At 38.1% G+C, this 19,322-nt stretch overlaps 1 protein-coding gene across 1 annotated transcript in view; it reads right to left on the reverse strand.

Annotated features, from left to right (window-relative positions):
• rttn (rotatin) overlaps positions 1–19,322 on the reverse strand; it is a 98,050-nt gene that overhangs the window by 20,400 nt on the left and 58,328 nt on the right. Inside the window, exons 32-42 of the mRNA XM_079805750.1 lie at positions 17,095–17,172; positions 16,735–16,912; positions 16,354–16,451; positions 15,155–15,251; positions 14,847–15,042; positions 10,619–10,706; positions 7,394–7,544; positions 7,148–7,285; positions 6,348–6,553; positions 3,899–4,004; positions 1,141–1,238 (exon numbers count right to left, since the gene is read on the reverse strand). Coding sequence (XP_079661876.1) covers positions 1,141–1,238; positions 3,899–4,004; positions 6,348–6,553; positions 7,148–7,285; positions 7,394–7,544; positions 10,619–10,706; positions 14,847–15,042; positions 15,155–15,251; positions 16,354–16,451; positions 16,735–16,912; positions 17,095–17,172 — 1,434 coding nt within the window. The remainder of the gene's footprint in view (positions 1–1,140; positions 1,239–3,898; positions 4,005–6,347; positions 6,554–7,147; positions 7,286–7,393; positions 7,545–10,618; positions 10,707–14,846; positions 15,043–15,154; positions 15,252–16,353; positions 16,452–16,734; positions 16,913–17,094; positions 17,173–19,322) is intronic.

Below are 19,322 nucleotides of genomic sequence, written 5' to 3' on the forward strand. Positions count from 1 at the left end.
CTCCTCCTGTCTATATGGTAATTTCTCTACTGTGCGACAGAGTCGCGTGGTTATGATGCAATCGTTATCCTATTTTTTACAAAAACGTCTTCTACGGGGCGATAGTGTAAGATACAAGGTAATGAAGCCTTTTATACATTGTCGTGTTTCTTTAGAAATAAACAATGGTCAAATGTAGTCTTTAAACGCCTCAGATGTAAAGTTATTCACTGTCAAAGTGACGCCAAAATGAATGGGAGTCAATGGAATGCTAACAGCAGGTGATGGCTTGGTTAGCAATGGCTGCCCCTATGGAAGGTACGCTTTCCGGGTGCTGGATTACCCCCTTGGTTTTAAGGCAAAGCACACATTGAAATGATTCACTAAAAACGCGATGTGAGTCTCTATTCTCTCTGATATATCCGATGTTATCAGCCTGGCTTTCTTTGCATTAGCGCCGTTTTGGACTGTTTGAATGAATTTCATTACTGGATCACTGAACACTTTCCCAGAATTTAACGGTTTTAAATGGCCTGATCACAAGCAGAAAAGCAGAATCTGGTTAAAGAATGGAAATGCCCTCCTACCAGGGTTACGGGTGCTGTAGATGCTCAGTGTGATTGTGATAAACTCCAGACCTCCAAGATCAAATAACTGCGTGACGAAAAGTACGCTAATGACAGAAGGGGTACTTCTGTAATTTTTTTGCGTTAATTGCGTTAAATAATTTTAACGCGTTAAGGAATTTAAATTAATTGCACACGTTAACAGCCCTTAATTTAATTTAATTTATACACATCCAAAAACATGTAAAACCATGAGCTTTACATCAGATTTTTCAAAAAGATCATCTTGGACATAATTATTTGTCACTGACCCATATATTAATAAAGATTTCATTATGTTTATGGCAATTTTAATGGAGTTTCACCAATGATCTGCATTATATAAGCAATAATGATCATTGATGTTATTAATGCAAGTAATATAAAGTGGTACAACCATGAGGAAATCAACGGAACCAGAGGATCGCTTCAGTTTTGACATTTTTGTGTCACATCTGTGGCAGCACTGTCTCTCCCTCTGCCTCCCTCCCCCCTCCTCCCTACACGGTGTTTCTGATGTTGAAGCTGTCTGTCATGTTGCTGGAACCCTATGTACCTTCCTCCTGTGAGCGTTCTTGCCCGTTTTCACAGACTCCATGTGAAGCTCTGCGTAAATGTGCTTCATGCGTTCCACACAGCTGTCAATCACACCAGCTGAAGAGGGAGAAGAGATATGTATGTGTCTATGTACTCATCCATCAGACAGTTACATCAGGCATTAAACACAAATATAATGTACCCTAGGACTAAAACGAATGTGTATGCAAGATTTCCTCCTAGTTATAGGTTGTAGCACATTTTTTAACTGCTATGCATTTTGTAGCATCTTTACCTCCTAATGTTTACTTATGTTAGGCAAGTAATGCGTAGTAATTTATTATACATGATAATTTTCCACCCTCTTTGACTCCCAGAATAAAACAGGATGTTTATGCAAGTGTACCTTTAAGACTTATTAATGCTACTCTACCTTTAAAGGTCCCGTTCTTCGTGTTTTTTTGAAGCTTTGATTGTGTTTACAGTGTGCAATATAATATGTGTTCATGTTTCGCGTGTAAAAAAACACAGTATTTTTCACACTATTTACTTATCTGTATACCACTGTTTCCACTGTCCTAAAAACGGCTGGTGATTTCCTTGTTCTATAAAGTCCCTCCTTCAGAAACACGTAACGAGTTCTGATTGTGCCAGCGGTTCCTGTGCTGTGATTCGACCACAGCTTAGCGCACGTGAAAGCGGTTCCTGTGTTGTAATTTGACAGCAGCTTAGCGCAAGTTGGAAAGGTCACGCCTCTTAACGGAGAGATGTATGCGTTCAATAATCTCTACAGCGTCCCTGGGAAAGCCAAACAAAGGTGATTTGACTCCTGGATGAAAATAACAGGGTCTCGATGACATGGCGATAAACACACTCAACGCAACAGTTCCTTTTCTCCACGCGACCGTCCGCTTCTCCACGTGGGACAGCAACAAGACCGCGCCCCCTTTTTCGCGTTTCTTTGTGGGCGGAGGTTAGTCTGTTCTACTGCTCTACTGACGTAATTAAAGAAGGAAGTACCAGGATGTAGTCCAAGCCAGCCGTTCGCTGTAGGCTTTGAAAGGGAACTTCTGTTAAATAAAATATCTCGCTTGGCATTGAACTTTGAGCTTTATAATTTTACAGGTATTATTTATGCTCTAACAGCAACATTACACACTAACTAAAGTTTGAACAATGGAATCGCGAAGAAGGGGACCTTTAAAGGGATCCCATGCTGTCAAGACTTGTATGGCTTAATATAACATAAATTATGTCTCTTACTGAAATATGTAGTAGAAAACCCATGAAAGATCCACGTTATTTAAAAAATCCATTATATATTTGGACAATGGGCGCCGCCATTTTGTTTGCGTTCTAGGTTGATGACATAGAATGGTTGCACTCGGCAATCAACTGGCGCTACCCGTAGCTATTTTTACCACAACACGCCTCGAAAAATGTTTCAGAGTTAAACAAAACCAATCAATTAATTACATTTAAAACACACGTGCACACAATCTCTCTCTCTCTCTCTCTCTCTCTCTCTCTCTCTCTCTCTCTCTCTCTCTCTCTCTCACACACTCACACACTCACACACTCACACACTCACACACTCACACACTCACACACTCACACACTCACACACTCACACACTCACACACTCACACACACACACACACACACACACACACACACACACACACACACACACACACACCAATAGATCGACGCGCTCACACACACACATCCACGCACTGTGCTGTAATGTTATACATGAGGTTGACTTGCCTAGCCTGTCAACTGGTTCCGATTCGGCAGGCCAGCACTCTCCATGGCTGAATCCGAAATCGCCCCCTATATCCTCAAATGGGGCACTATTTGAGGGGACAGCAATTTGTAGTGGTGTCCGAAACCATAGTGGACGTTATGAGTGCACTCATTCAATCCCACATTGAACCGCAATAATGAGTGTACAGCTGATGTAAAAACAACAGCTGTCCGAATTCACTCACTCGTTTTCATTCACTCATCAAGTGAACTGAATTAGTGGATAACGTAGGGAATAGTGAATGAGGTTTTAGGGGGCAATTTCAGATTCAGCCCCTGTCGTGGAGACTAACGAGGGCAGCCCATAACACATCTCGATTGAGAACAGAGCTGTCAGATGTGTGTTTGTGTGTGTGTGTGTCATAGGCTGTAAAAAAAGGTGTGTGTGTGTGTGTGTGTTTGTGGGCGGCTGGTTTGATTGTTGTGTAATGTGTGTGCGAGAGCGTTTGTGCAATTGATTGGTTTTGTTTAACTCTGAAATATTTTTCGAGGTGTGTTGTGTTAATAATAGCTACGGGTAGAGACAGTTGATTGCCGAGTGCAACCATTCTACGTCATCAACCTTGAACGCAAACAAAATGGCGCCGCCCATTGTCCAAATATATAATGGATTTTTTTAAATAACGTGGATCTTTCATGGGTTTTCAACTACATATTTCAGTAAGAGACATAATTTATGTTATATTAAGCCATACAAGTCTCAACACCATGGGATCCCTTTAAGATGCTGACTACTGAATATGTGTTAATATGTAAATGTAGGCAAGCATATGCAAATGTACTCATATTTATGACATCAAAACTATGATAATTTCTCTGTGATCCAACTGTGTGGTTTAATTTCCATAAACGGTGGAATGGGGAGGGAGCTTTGTGTTGTGAACACTAGCATATGCCTATTGTACTGTACGTCACAAATAAGTTCCTCATTGTGTGATTGTGTTGAAGAACAATGAAGTGATCTTTACCTTTACAGGCGTAACTCTGTGCACTGGAGCTACAGGCTAAGAGAGACATGAACGTTTTGGCCATCAGCTTTTTGAACGGATCCTGGAACGGAATCTTCTCATATTGCTGCAAATAGAAAATAAATAAAGAAATAATAATAAAGAAATCTTAAAAATAATTGATTATTTCTTAAAACAATATTTTTATATATATATATATATATATATATATATATATATATATATATATATATATATATATATATATATATATATATATATATATATATATATAAAAATAAAGCATAGTAAAGTTTCATTATTTTAAATCAAATATAAGTCAGTATGGTATAATCAGCATGTAGGAAGCAATTTTTGTCATCATGTAACAATATATAAGTCCCGACTCGGGGACCTGTCCAGATCCTGAAAAATAAATATTTAAATATCTTTTAATTACACCAATAATACTAAATAATAAATAATCTTCATTTTTATTTTCCAGAGGAACTTTATGTTTGAGTTATGTATGAATCATCCACAATCTCAAATAAAAAGAGTCGGATTCTACTGTATAGTTTGAAATAGTTAAACATTGCTAAAAACAACTTTTACTATGCATACTAGGGATGCCACAATTCTCAATATAATATTGAACCGTTCGGTACGGCATTCACGGTTCAATACGCGCTTGTGAATTGCGTTTTTTTCGGTTTCGCATTTAATTAAATATTTTTCTACAAATTCTATAATTTGCCTCCATCCCAATACTGAACAACGCGAGTCTACGCGACATACATTCACATTACACGTTAGTGGTAGAGTTATTATCACAAGACACTATAGTTATTCACAATCACGAAAGTTCATTATTTGCATGCGTTTTAAAGCCCTGCCGGTTTCATTCGCGTGCGCGGTATTAACATGCGCTTTTCAGAGCGCGCGCACTAAAAGCCTGTCAAACACGTTAATACTGAACTAAGTAGTCGTCTTACTGCGTTAATACTGTCAAATACACACAAGGTTAACATAAACACAGTCGGTTAAAGTGAAAGTAAAATCGCAATCGTGTCTGTATATTAGATGTGTAACGTTAGAGGTCTTAAACTGACAGCAGCGCAGCCAGTGAACACGCGGTCCTTAAAGGGACAGTTCACCTATAAAATTATGTCATTATTTACTCACTCTAATGTTTTTCCAAACCTGTATTCATTTCTCGATGACAGAATTTTCAGTTTTGAGTGAAATATCCCTTTAATGTTAATACAACAACAAAAGACAAAGAGAAAATCACTCACTGCTCTTGACTGAAAAACTAATACAGTAGCTAAGAATCAGTGTATATATTTTATAGTGAAGTCTATGTAGTGTTTTATTTGTACATTCATTCATTCAATTTCATACTTAAATGCTGCTGTACAGCTCTGAGCTGCCAGTGTAAATCTTTATATATATTTATTTTAGATTATCCAATACACTAGGAATGTGTACAAGGGTTTTTTTTAAGTAAAGTTTTAAGTTTAAGTAAGGTTTTTCAATTCTTTTAAGTAAAATAAAGAAAGATTATTGCAATAAAAAAAGTGTCTTTTTTCTCTTTAACCTCTTGCGGTTCCTGTCGCCTAAGAATAGAATAACAAAAAATGTGTGACAAGCCATCAGAACCGAACCGAACCGAAAACCGTGGGTAAAAACCGAGGTATGTATTGAACCGTGGACTAACTGTATTGTTGCATCCCTAATGCATACAAATGCAAATCTGAACAAAGAATACATAAATGCCAGCCGTCTCCAATAGTGAGATCGAGAAATATCATGTAGCTCATATCGTACAAAGTTTAAATACTGTAAATACATATAAAATAGTAGAAAATGTGTATGATGGTGTATTTTAGTTGCTATTACTCTTTCCAAGCTCTGATTTCTGAGACGCACGGAGACAGCAACTTGATTTGCTTTCATTTAAAAAATTCAATCCCACGCCGAAATTCAAGCCTTGTAACACCAACAATATTCATCGGGAGCGAGCGAGCGAGGGGAGGCGGGTCAACTCGCTGTAGGAGGGACGAGAGAGAGCATATAAAATTCAACCCGCCAAAGTGGCTAGTAGGGGTGACTGTGTTACACACCACTGCTGAAATCCACCTGAATTTGACGGCTGTTAATGTCAAGTCCTGTTCGGCAAAATTCTTTATTCGTTTTGAAAACATTATCTGTGCTTTTCCGAATAAGGTATTTGGCTTTGGGCACATCCCTATAACATACACAGTATTTATTTCCATGAATCCAGACAGCAATCAGATTTGAGAACATATATAAATTTCCCCTTAAAAACATGGAAAACCATGAATACAGACATTACAATTGTAAGAATCCGGTTTGAGCTTGCCATTTTGTGCGCGGAACTCGTCCATGAATGGCCCACGGATTTTGTTTCCGAGATTATTTACAACCTACACTAAATCCGTGTTACCTCTAGTAATAGTTCACACATGACTTCTCCAGGCTCAAAAGACAGGACCGTCAGTGATGAGTTTTGGCCCTTGCTGGTCAGATCCTGTGTGCGGCCTCCCGATCTCCTTTTAGCCTCCTCTGTAAACAGCACACACAGAAAGTGCAGGGTCGACGTATAGAGAGAAGACTCTGCGCCCGATTGGTTCAAACACACTCGGATGGTATCTGTCACAAGAGAGGGCAAAGACTTAACATAAAGAATGCTAATATTTAGTTTTCTGAGCTTTTCTTGAACTCCAACTTCGAGGCGAGAACATGCAAAATATACGAAACTTCACAACAAACAATCTTTACCACAAGGGAACATCTGACGAAAAGTCTCTCCAAACTCACAGGCTTTTAAAAAAGGCTTCCAAAGCCTGGATACCTGCAGGCAAGTCAGCGAGTCTACTGCCCACCCACCTGTTTTAGGATTTTCTACCACATCCATCAGATCTAAAGCAGGCTGATTGTTCTCCCTGTCTCTGTCCCAGTCTGTCATCTGCAGCAGGGACACCCATCCACATATACAAGCATAATGAGCTGGCCTCCCACTGCATCTGTCTCCTTCTCCTCAGCTGTCTCCTTCCTTCTCAACATCATCCTCTCTTCCATCTAAACTCCTCAATCTTTCTTTCCCCTCTATCCCTTTGCACTTTCATCAGGTTTGCCACCATTTTTTCTTTGTACTCTTCTGTATCTTTCTGCCTTCCCTCTCCATTTGCCTGTCTCCACCCTTTGTAACACACTTTGGTGTGTGTGTATGCATGTGTGTGTCACCTGAAAAGCACTGCCAGTGTTTCCCCAGTGCCACACTGACAGATGGGCCGACCACAGCTTGGTTCCTGCGCAGCAGAGTAGCCAGGAGCATCAACACATCCGCCCAGGTGTTGAGCACTGCACCCTGGGCCTGCGCATCTAAGGACCAAAACAACCACACACTCATCTAAAAACTCTTTTCTTTCATATGAAGGTCTTGTTTGTAAGATTTTGGGGGGGTTGGGTTTTTTGGATGTTTTGTGTTACCCAAGTCAGCGACAGACAGCATGAGGATGGAAATTAGGTTGTTCAGCAGGGGTTTGAAGAGCTCTCGGTGGAACGGCTCATCCTCACTGTGCATTGCTGCTGACTGCAGGAGCTTACACAAACTTTGCACATAATACAAGCTACTCAGCACCTGAGGGAGAAACAAGGGGGTGATGGGAGAGAAAGAGAGAGTCAGTGGTAACGAGTGTCGAGTTACTTATGAAAAAACACACATACAGCACTTTGGTTCCACAACCCTAAACGACAACAAATAGCTGACTAATTGGCACAAAGCGGAACTGAACTAAAAACCAAGATGCCCTTCTATTGTACTTGAGTGTGTGTGCTTAAATGAAAGGCTGTGATAGGTTTAAAGGGTTAGTTCACCCAAACAGTCATAATTTACCCTCATCATGTTGTTCCGACCCCACAAGTCTTTGGTTAATCCTCGAAACACAAATTAAGATATTTTTTATGAAACCTGACAGGTCTATTGACACTTTCCTTCTATTAAAAGTCAAGGTAATCAAAACTTACAAGATCCAAAATGGTCATAAAAGCTTTAAGAATAGAGCGGTTTAATCTAATTCTTGTGAAGTCTGTCAAGTCTTTGTCAGTTAGGAACCTGGGTGTGCTCCTTGATACCAATCTTTTATTTGAAAGCCACGTTTCTAGCATCTGCAAAACCACATTCTTCCATCTTGAAAATATATCTAAACTACGACATATGCTCACAATGCAAAATGCAGAACAGTTCATTCATTTATGACCTCAAGGCTAGATTATTGTAATGCTCTACTGGGTGGATGCCCTGCATGCTTAATAAATAAACTCCAGCTGATCCAAAATTCAGCAGCTAGAGTTCTTACTAGAACCAGGAAGTATGACTATACTAGCCCAGTTCTGTCAACACTGCATTGGCTCCCTATTAAACATTGCATACATTTAAAAATATTGCTAGTTACTTAAAAATAACTAAATGGTTTAGCTCCCCAGTACTTAAATGAGCTCTTAACGCATTATACTGCTTCGCGCCTATTGCAATCTCAAAATTCTAGCCGGTTGATAATACCTAGAATATCAAAATCAACCGCAGGCACCTAAACTCTGCAACAGTCTTCCTAGCATTGTTAGGGAAGCAGACACACTTTAAATCTAGACTAAACATGGATCTCTTTAACCTGACATACACATAGAACATTATCAATTTCTATTATTCAAATCAGTTAAATGATTGCATTAACTAGGTCAGCCGGAACCGGGAACACTTCCCATAACACCTGATGTACTCATTACATCACAAGAAGAATGGCATCTACGCTAATATTAGTCTCTCTGTTTATCCCGAGGTTTCCAGATCTGCCAGATCCAGGCCGTATTTACATCAGATGGTGGACCTGAAGTGTCAGCAGAGATCGTGTCAACTAAATTGTCCCATGTGAAGGCCTCCTTCCCTTCCCTTTCCCTCTGTACAGATAAAAACGTTATCAAAATGATTCCCATACACATGGATCTGCGGAAAACGACTAAAAACGCTGTATTAAAAGAACACTCCAATATTTTTGAAAATAGGCTAATTTTCCAACTCCCCTAGAGTTAAACAGTTGAGTTTTACCATTTTCGAATCCATTCAGCTGATCTCCGGGTCTGGCGGTAGCACTTTTAGCATAGCTTAGCATAGATCATTGAATCTGATTAGAACGTTAGCATCTCGCTCAAAAAAATTACAACGTACCTAGAAAATCACAACTCTTCATTTTCCGTCAGTCTTAGTACACAATGTGACTACACTTTAAATAGAAAAAATATCGAAACTCTTTGGTCATTTTTTTTTAGCGAGTCAGAATCAGAATCGAATCAGATTCAATGATCTATGCTAAGCTATGCTAAAAGTACTACCACCAGACCTGGAGATTGAATGGATTCGAAAATGGTAAAACTAAACTGTTTAACTCTAGGGGAGTTGGAAAATGAGCCTATTTTCAAAAATAGTGGAGTGGAGCATGCCAGACAGAAATTTAGCTGTCATTTTATAAAGAAAAACTGCCTGCGCCTGCGCAAATATGTATTCAAACACACTTGCCTATAGACTAAACACGTGATACTTACGTACATGCTGTCACCGTTCTCACAGATTCGCGTTTTTTTAAGTTTACATGAAGAAAACTATTTGAAAACCTATTTAAAAGTTTGCGTTCTCAAGCCACCAAACACTGTTGTCATGCCAAAAAACGGCCTTATTAAGTTAAATTGCCTTTGTGACCTTTTTGGAAATTATTATATATTTTTCCCTTTTTGAGGAACTATCCCTTTAAGCACAAAGTATAGTTTGTTTTTTTCACTATGCAAGGGCATTTGTACAGTGCGTGTGATCTGAATTGTCATGAGTATAGCATGCCATTTTTCTAACCGCGTATGATATGTGCCTTGATTACTTTGCCCACAAGGTGGCGACACTGACTTCTTTCAATCGGAAAAGAAACAAAACAACAACAAACTATGGAATACAGCTAAAATAATAGAATATCACGTTGATGAGCACTTTTGTAAGTTGGTTAAGAGATATCGCAATTCTAGTTTATAGATATTCAAGATATTTTTATCAGGCATAACTTCTGAAGAAAAATAGCCCAGAAACTTTCTAGTGCGCATGTTTGGACCAAATTGCCTATACTTTGAAAGGCTACAGATTCAGCTATACACACACACTAAGAGTTTGCATCAGAATCTGATGACTTGGTTTGCATTTTATGTCCAGAAGGGATTTATTCATGGTAAAATGTGAGATACCACTAAAGACCAATTCACACTTCACGACAGACGCAGTCCAACGCCAGATTACAGCACGTCACTTCTCAGACATTCTAATTCCAATTCAGCATGTTCAATCGGCGAAAAACAAGCTCCGACAGACGGCAATGGACTTCTGACAGGTAACGCACTGATCCAACAAAACCCAATGAGGTGCCTGTTGCCATCTGTCAGCACAATGCGAATTGGCCTTAACAGTACTACCTTGTTAGCTAAAAGCATTATCAAATTATCAAAAATATTAAAAACAAAAACAAAAAAACATGCATGTGGTAGAGGATGTATAGAAGTTTGTGAGTATGTTGGTGTTCCAATTTTGTGGAAATTTGCAGAGCTTTCAGTGGCATTCAGCAGGCGCACATTCCCTTATGACAGATCGGTGTTTAAGTGGAGGTAGAAAATCCCATAATGCACCTGGTTCCTAGCATCTTCCATAGCAGCTGGCAGGAGAGGTGTCCTTAACTCACTGACACATTGAGATATGGTCGCCGCATCCACCACACTGAAACAGACAGCATAAAACCAACAGGAAGTCATGCTACTGAGCTCACAGGTTTTTTTCCTAGTCTAAATAGAGGAATACATATATAAACCTAGAAATAAATAAATGGAATCCAACTTAAAAGGTCCCATGGCATACATTTTTTTAACATTAATATGAGTTCCCCTCTATATATATATATATATATATATATATATATATATATATATAGAGCAGGATACCCAGAACTCATTTTACACCTATCGAAATGTATAGCCACTTAGGGACCATATATATATATATGGTCCCTAAGTGGCTATACATTTCGATAGGTGTAAAATGAGTTCTGGGTATCCTGCTCTGCCTTTGAGAAAATGAGAGCTCAGACGAGCCGATCTGCAATCTTCCCTGTATGTCGTCATACAAGAAAAGGTTACCTCCCCTTCCTCTGCTTTGCCCGCCCAGAGAATTTGGAGAAAATGGATTCAGTTTATTTTAGTTGCAAGGCACAGGCTTTACGAACAGATTTTTACCATATGGATTCAACAGCACCGCCACAAACAGTGAGTAACAGTGTTCATTAATGCCTGATCTGTGATCAGTGATTTCTGATGTGTAGCTAATTATTCAAGTTCACACAGACTTTCTTTCTAAACCGTGTAATACTGTTTATGCATCAGTGAATCAAGCCAGTGACTAACGTAAAACGATCAACTTCGCATCGTTTCTGTTAGTAACATAAAACATATCTGTTATTTAAATGATTAGACAACACTCTCTTTATAATGGCTCGAAGGTGTTAATCACACATCGCGAGTGTATCGGCACACTTGCCCAAACTGCCATAATAACGAATGACACTGTTATGCTGCACAACAAAACTCTTACTGTATTCATGTCAATGTCGTGTTTGCTGTTAGTTGTGGTGAAAGCATTTTGTGAGAGAAAATGCGTTGCAATGACGAGATCACTGCATTCACACACACACTCTGCAGTGACCTCACTAAAGCTTGACCTCACTAAACCACGCTTCCTCCGCCACATAATCTAAAACTCATTTCAAATGCAAAGATGTCAGCCAATCACAACAGTGGGCGTTTTCACTGAAGTCTCACAGCAGACACGCCCTTTGAAACAGAGCATTCAAGCCAGAGGGCTAATATCAAGATAGAAAAAATGCCTATTATTTCTAAATTATGACATTTTGTGATGTAAAAATCATACTAACAATAGAAGTACACCTCAGGAAACATTATAAAATAATAAAAAAAATCCATGCCATGGGACCTTTAAAACAGTTAAGGGGCTTTTTTTTTCTTTCTTTTTTTTTACATTTTATGTGGGTCTTTCTGTTAGCCAACAGACAAAACACCCACAATTTGGTATTTAGAAAAAGTGGGCAGAACGCAGGCAGGATGTGGTAGTGTTAAAGTGTTGTCAGGTAAACCATAAAGTTATACTTGCGTGTGAAACTGAGGCAAGAGGTGTGCATGGCAGTGTTATTTTAGTTGTATAAATATTTTGAATTATCTATTATTTTTTGTATTTATAGTTATGTTTATTTTAGTTCGATTTAGTAGTTTAGTAATTATGTGTTTTTGTCATTTTAAAAAAATATTGCTATTTAGGTTTGATTTATTTTTAATTAGTTTTGGTTATTTATTTATTTATTTCCAGTTAATAATTTTAGTGCTTAAACTTATTTGAGTTTATTGCCAATGCAACATTTACATTTTTTGTTTAATTTCCGGATTTAGGAAGGTATATATGTACAGTGAGGAAAATAAGTATTTGAACACCCTGCTATTTATAAATCATGGAGGGGTCTGAAATTGTCATCGCAGGTGCATGTCCACTGTGAGAGACATAATCTAAAAAAATAGATCCAGAAATCACAATGTATGATTTTTAACTATTTATTTGTATGATACAGCTGCAAATAAGTATTTGATCACCTGAGAAAATCAATGTTAATATTTGGTACAGTAGCCGTTGTTTGCAATTACAGAGGTCAAACGTTTCCTGTAGTTTTTCACCAGGTTTGCAAACACTGCAGGAGGGATTTTGGCCCACTTCTCCACACTGATCTTCTCTAGATCAGTCAGGTTTCTGGCCTGTCGCTGAGAAACACAGAGTTTGAGCTCCCTCCAAAGATTCTCTATTGGGTTTAGGTCTGGAGACTGGCTAGGCCACGCCAGAACCTTGATATGCTTCTTACAGAGCCACTCCTTGGTTATCCTGGCTGTGTGCTTCGGGTCATTGTCATGTTGGAAGACCCAGCCTCGATCCATCTTCAATGCTCTAACTGAGGGAAGGAGGTTGTTCCCCAAAATCTCACAATACATGGCCCCGGTCATCCTCTCCTTAATACAGTACAGTCGCCCTGTCCCATGTGCAGAAAAACACCCCAAAAGCATGATGCTACCACCACCATGCTTCACAGTAGGGACGGTGTCCTTGGGATGGTACTCATCATTCTTCTTCCTCCAAACACGTTTAGTGGAATTATGACCAAAAAGTTCTATTTTGGTCTCATCTGACCACATGACTTTCTCCCATGACTCCTCTGGATCATCCAAATGGTCATTGGCAAACTTAAGACGGACCTGGACATGTGCTGGTTTAAGCAGGGGAACCTTCCGTGTCATGCATGATTTCAAACCATGACGTCTTAGTGTATTACCAACAGTAACCTTGGAAACGGTGGTCCCAGCTCTTTTCAGGTCATTGACCAGCTCCTCCCATGTAGTTCTGGGCTGATTTCTCACCTTTCTTAGGATCATTGAGACCCCACAAGGTGAGACCCCACGAGGTGAGATCTTGCATGGATCCCCAGTCCGAGAGAGATTGCCAGTCATGTTTAGCTTCTTCAATTTTCTAATGATTGCTCAAACAGCGGACCTTTTTTCACCAAGCTGCTTGGCAATTTCCCCGTAGCCCTTTCCAGCCTTGTGGAGGTGTACAATTTTGTCTCTAGTGTCTTTGGACAGCTCTTTGGTCTTGGCCATGTTAGTAGTTGGATTCTTACTTATTGTATGGGGTGGACAGGTGTCTTTATGCAGCTAACAACCTCAAACAGGTGCATCTAATTTAGGATAATAAATGGAGTGGAGGTGGACATTTTAAAGGCAGACTAACAGGTCTTTGAGGGTCAGAATTCTAGCTGATAGACAGGTGTTCAAATACTTATTTGCAGCTGTATCATTCAAATAAATAGTTAAAATTTGTTATAAATAGTTATAAATTCTGGATTTTTTTTTTTAGATTATGTCTCTCACAGTGGACATGCACCTACGATGACAATTTCAGACCCCTCCATGATTTCTAAGTGGGAGAACTTTCAAAATAGCAGGGTGTTCAAGTACTTATTTTCCTCACTGTAAATTATATATATATATATTCCAGCTTTATTTCAAGCAGAAATACTTTTAATAGTTTTAGTTAACGATAATAACCTTGGTGCACAGGTCTGTATTATGTATGGAAGCTTGTTTCCGCCACAGAATAAACATTTTTAAAAGATAATTGCAACTTTCTATCTCACAATTGTGAGTTTACATTTTGCAATTCTTTCTCCGAAATATACTCGCAATTGTGAGACAAAGTTAAAATTGCGAGTCATAAAGTCAGAGTTGTGAGATATAAAGTCAGAATTGTGAGATATAAACTCTTCTAACTAGTTCTGCTAACTTCCAACTGCTCAATTCATACTCTATTGTTTTCACTCAAATAACCTTTTCACCTCGACACTTGGTCAGGTGGAACCAGGGATTGAACCACCAAACTTCTGGTTTGTAGACAACCTACATGAACCACTGAGCCACTGCCGCCCCACTGCCATGCACACCTCTTGCCTCAGTTTCACAAGCAAGTATAACTTTATTCTCATCCACATTCATCCCACTTTACATTAACTGCTAATATTCACTATATTTTTTAGTAAACATTTATATTAGTGAAAATAGTCACTAATTTGACTGTTTTCTGTAGAGCTGCCTTAAATTATTTTCCTGTCTATCACTGCTTTGAAGCAATCTGTATTGTATAAAGCACTACATAAATAAAGGTGTCTTGACTAATAAAACATCAGTATGATGATTTAATAATATATAAATAATGCCAGAATTCTGCAAAATATCGGTCTTCACATGTCTCTCTAACCTGGCCATGCTCTGAAGTATTTGGTTGTGCTTGAGGGCAGATAGACTAAACTCGGGAAGCACAGCCAGCAGGTTATCCAGTAAACCGCACACAGCTAGCAACAGGTGAGGTGTTACTATAGCAACAGGCTCGGTCCTTCCCCCTGGGTGTGACTCCTGAGTGAGAGTGGAGTCTGAGCTGTCCGTGTCACTCTGACCTACAACACAAAGAAATAACAGCAGAAAGACTCAAATCACTAAAGACTGACAGAAACATTCCCCTCAAGACCAAACTGTCAGTTAGTAGAAACCAACAAAAAAAAGTCGTACCCTGAGCAGTAAGTCTGTTGACTGGAGCATCCTGGATTCCAGTAACATTTGAGGTGGGAATTGGAGAATGAGTACCACTAGAGCTACCTGATGGAATCTGAAGAACACAGAAACTGGCATGACAACAATTTGAAAACAGTTCAGAGAGATGTTACCTAAGGGTTGTGAAGAGCTACACATTAGATGAGCCGAAAGATGTTGGTCGGAGTTTCATCTCAAATCAATATCTCTAATCCGCATAATTATTTATGTGGCGAAATGCAGTGTAATAAGGGGTATGACTGTATACCTTAAACGTCTGTCTAGTTTGAACTTGCCACTTACTAGCAACGACTCTCTATACGGAAGCTTAAAAATCCTAAAATATTTATTATAATAACTCAATTAAATATTTAGTGTAAAATGATTTACTTATATGGAAAGTAACCATGTAATAAGTGGAATAATGTACATCTAGCCTTTTGTTATTCTGTGAACAACTGGCGGGATGTACATTATCCCATTATAATATAATTAATATAATATAATTAATATAATATAATATAATATAATATAATATAATATAATATAATATAATATAATATAATATAATATAATATAATATAGTTATTATTAGTTTGATTATTATATTATATTATATTATATTAATTATATTATTTTACATGCATACCACAATATATTAAATCAAATACACTACTGCTCAAACGTTTTGGGTAGCATTTATTTATTCAAAAATGAAAACGGTAATATTCTGAAACATTATTACAATTCAACATAACTGTTTTCTATTTATTATTAGATTTTAAAATCATATTTAGTTTTATAGTACATTTCTAGTACAGAAGGTTATTTATTCCTTATTCCTTATTATCAATTTTGAAAACAGTTGTGCTGCTTAATATTTTTGTTAATTTTAATATTTTTTGTAATATTTTTTTCAGGATACTTTGATGAATAGAAAGCAAAATAAAACAGCATTTATTTGAAAAAGAGATATTTTGAAGATAATGACTGTCTTTACTGTCTCAGTTGATATTCAATGTGTCCTTGTGAATAAAAGTATTTTTTCTTTCAAAAAGGAAATCTTGCTGACCCCAAACTCAGTAGTATACAATATATGGACATTAAATCAGCCAGCCTGTTCACTAGAACAAAAACAAAAAAACATTGGTCAACCACAAATGAAATATTCAACTGACCAGAGTACTGGAGGTGGACATGGACCCTGAGCCTTGAGTTTGGTTTAGAGGAGCAAGCATCTCTCTCCAGTGCTTTAGAGAATCGTTCAGATCTGTCTCTACATGTACAGAAAGAAACACACACCCCTTAATTTACAAATAAAACAGTGATATTCATAACTTAATTATATGCACTGGAATAGTTACCTCTAACAGCTTATTAACACTAACATTGTTATAACAAGCGAATGATAAATATAAACACCATCATCTAAAATATGCGGCACACCCGCCATGATCTCTAGTACAGAACAGTATTAATAATGTGTGTAAGCATATGGATGCCACCGAGTCAGACATCCACTAATAGCTGGCAGTGCTCTGGCCGTGTGGACGGCGTACCCTGGGTGACATTGGCTGGCGGAGGAGGGGGGCTGAGGGTAAAGGCATGTCTGCCCATGTAACAGCTCTTCACCATCTGGCCCACGCTCTCAAAAAACTGGCAGTGGTACAACAGAGCCTGCAGGGCAGGAAGCCCGACCAGACACAAGCCTGAATCCTCATCATGCACGCAGGGGCTCTGGGAGACACAAGAAAGGGAAGAATACAAGGAAAAAAGACATAGTGTTTAAAAAAAAAGGGAAATATAATACTGAGGAAACCAGAAATCACCATAGACAGATTTGTTATGTCTACAGAGCTTTTAAGACCGGCTGTGATATTGATATTCAGTTCTGAAAGTTTATTCTCATGTAAACATACCTGCCAGGCACACTCTTTGGCCTCTTCTGCATTAGCAGGCATTGGCATCACAAGGAGGTTTTGCAAAATAAACGCTGCCTATAGGGAAGGGAAACATAAAAGTCAGAAACACTGCCATCTTCTTGCAAATGAATGGAAATGCATGCTGGTTGAATTCTCAGTGGAATCGCAGAAAGCAAGCAAATTCCTCAAAAAGAGAGAAAAATGCAAACATATTCCTTTTAAACTGTGACTGAGGTATGGTTAAGATTCTTTTCTGTGCAGTGTCAATGTGTATATGGGTTTAACCTCTTTTTTTCTCTTCCTGGTCATAAATAAGCCTCGTAAAAAACCTGTACTAATAATGAGACATTCAGAAATGGATCACAGATCTGAAACAACATGAATTGTGGAGTGTTTCTGACTTGCGAGTCTAAGTCTAAGTCTAATCATCAGGGCAACTTATTTGAACAGAGAAACACCCACTTATACAGCCAGGAAGTGGCCGTCGGACTGATTTAAGCTAGTAAAGTTAATAAGCACACTATATTGCACAGCTTTTTTTTTAAGCTTTTTAAAAAAAAAAAATATGCACAAATAAAATTAATACAATATATTTTATTTACAAACAGGTTTAATCATCAGTATTAGTCACATTCTTATAATTTATGTTATGTTATCTGGATTCCGTCACTCACAGTTGAAAAGTACCTATGATAAAAATTACAGACTTGTACATGCTTTGTAAGTGGGCAAACCTGTAAAATCGGCAGTGTATCAAATACTTGTTCTCCCCACGGTATATCAAAAGCTCAAGGAAACATTGATTTCTCAATTCATGACCCCTTTAAGACTCTCTACTTTTTACTTTAAGACTCACCTTACATAACATACACATAAATTATAAGAATGTGACTAATACTGATGAATAAACAGTATAAGGTAAGGCTTATTCCCACACTTGATTTTGTCAATACAATAAAATTAGTAAATTGGTATGAGGTGTGTGAAAATTAAGTGGAATTTTGGGGTTATGGAAACAACAGTTGCCATGGTAAATGCACTATACTAACACGAAGTGTTAATGAAACATGGAAGCTGCTCCTAATGAACAGAATGAACATTATACCTGCATGCAAATCTGTTCATGCAAACACACAAAGTACAAGTTATGCAATTTATTGGTACTTTTTGGTAATTTCATGACTTACTAATTGACAACTTAACTACATGTTGTACATTTGTAATTTATTTTGCTCTGTATGTATATAGTGAAGTGGCATACAGTGCGTGCCTCTGCATGCAATTAAAGAGTGCACACCGCAAGCACAGTATATCGTCTCACAGGACAGGAAAGTTCATTTTCCTGAGGTGAGAGACTTTTTATTTATAAAATAACGTTAGAATAATGACACTGACATACAGGGAGTGCAGAATTATTAGGCAGGTTGATTTTCTGATCATATTTTTTTTCCAGGCACATTTGACCAATTCCAAACCACAGTAATCCTAATAACTACTATTGATTTAGTATTTAATAATGTATAAGTGATATATAATTGTTCATGAAGGCTGGAAATGAAAATCACCTTATATTCAGGTGTGCAGAATTATTAGGCATGTTTTCTTTTACAGATAAATTGAGCCAAAAAAGAGATTTAACTCAGACTGAAAAGTCAAAAAGTATTAGATGCCCATGAGAAGGATGCAATACTAATGCAATACTAGACATTGCAGTTAAGGCATGACCATTGGACAGTGAAATGCTCGTTGGGTCAGCAGGATCTGACAAAAACAGGTGGTGAAGAAAAGACACCTGTTAACTGCAAAAGAATTAAGAATTAAGGTGAAGAATTAAGGGTGAAACCATCAGGAACCCTTTAGTCTCCAGCGCCACCATTTTCCAAAGCTGCAACCTACCTGGAGTCTCCAGAAGTGCAAGGTGTCAGGATCTCAGAGACTTCAGTTAGGTAAAGAATCCTAAAAAATGACCCCCACTAGATAAGAACAAGATCACAATAAGATCACAAGCTGAAGTGTTGTAAAATACATGAAGGAGTTTTTTTTTTGTAGGCTTTATGGACAGATAGGTTGAGAGTGACTCTTGAAGGACCAGCACCACATCCTCTAGTACCACTGTTTGAAGAATTCATCTTCCAGAATCTGGCAGTACGTTTTGGGAGTTCATTTTAGTCCATCCTGAAGTCCGTTTTGCAGAGATGGACTAAAAATGAACTCCCAAAACGTAC

The sequence above is a fragment of the Gobio gobio genome, assembly GCF_949357685.1.
Source record: "Gobio gobio genome assembly, chromosome: 23".
Classification (NCBI taxonomy): Eukaryota; Metazoa; Chordata; class Actinopteri; order Cypriniformes; family Gobionidae; genus Gobio; species Gobio gobio.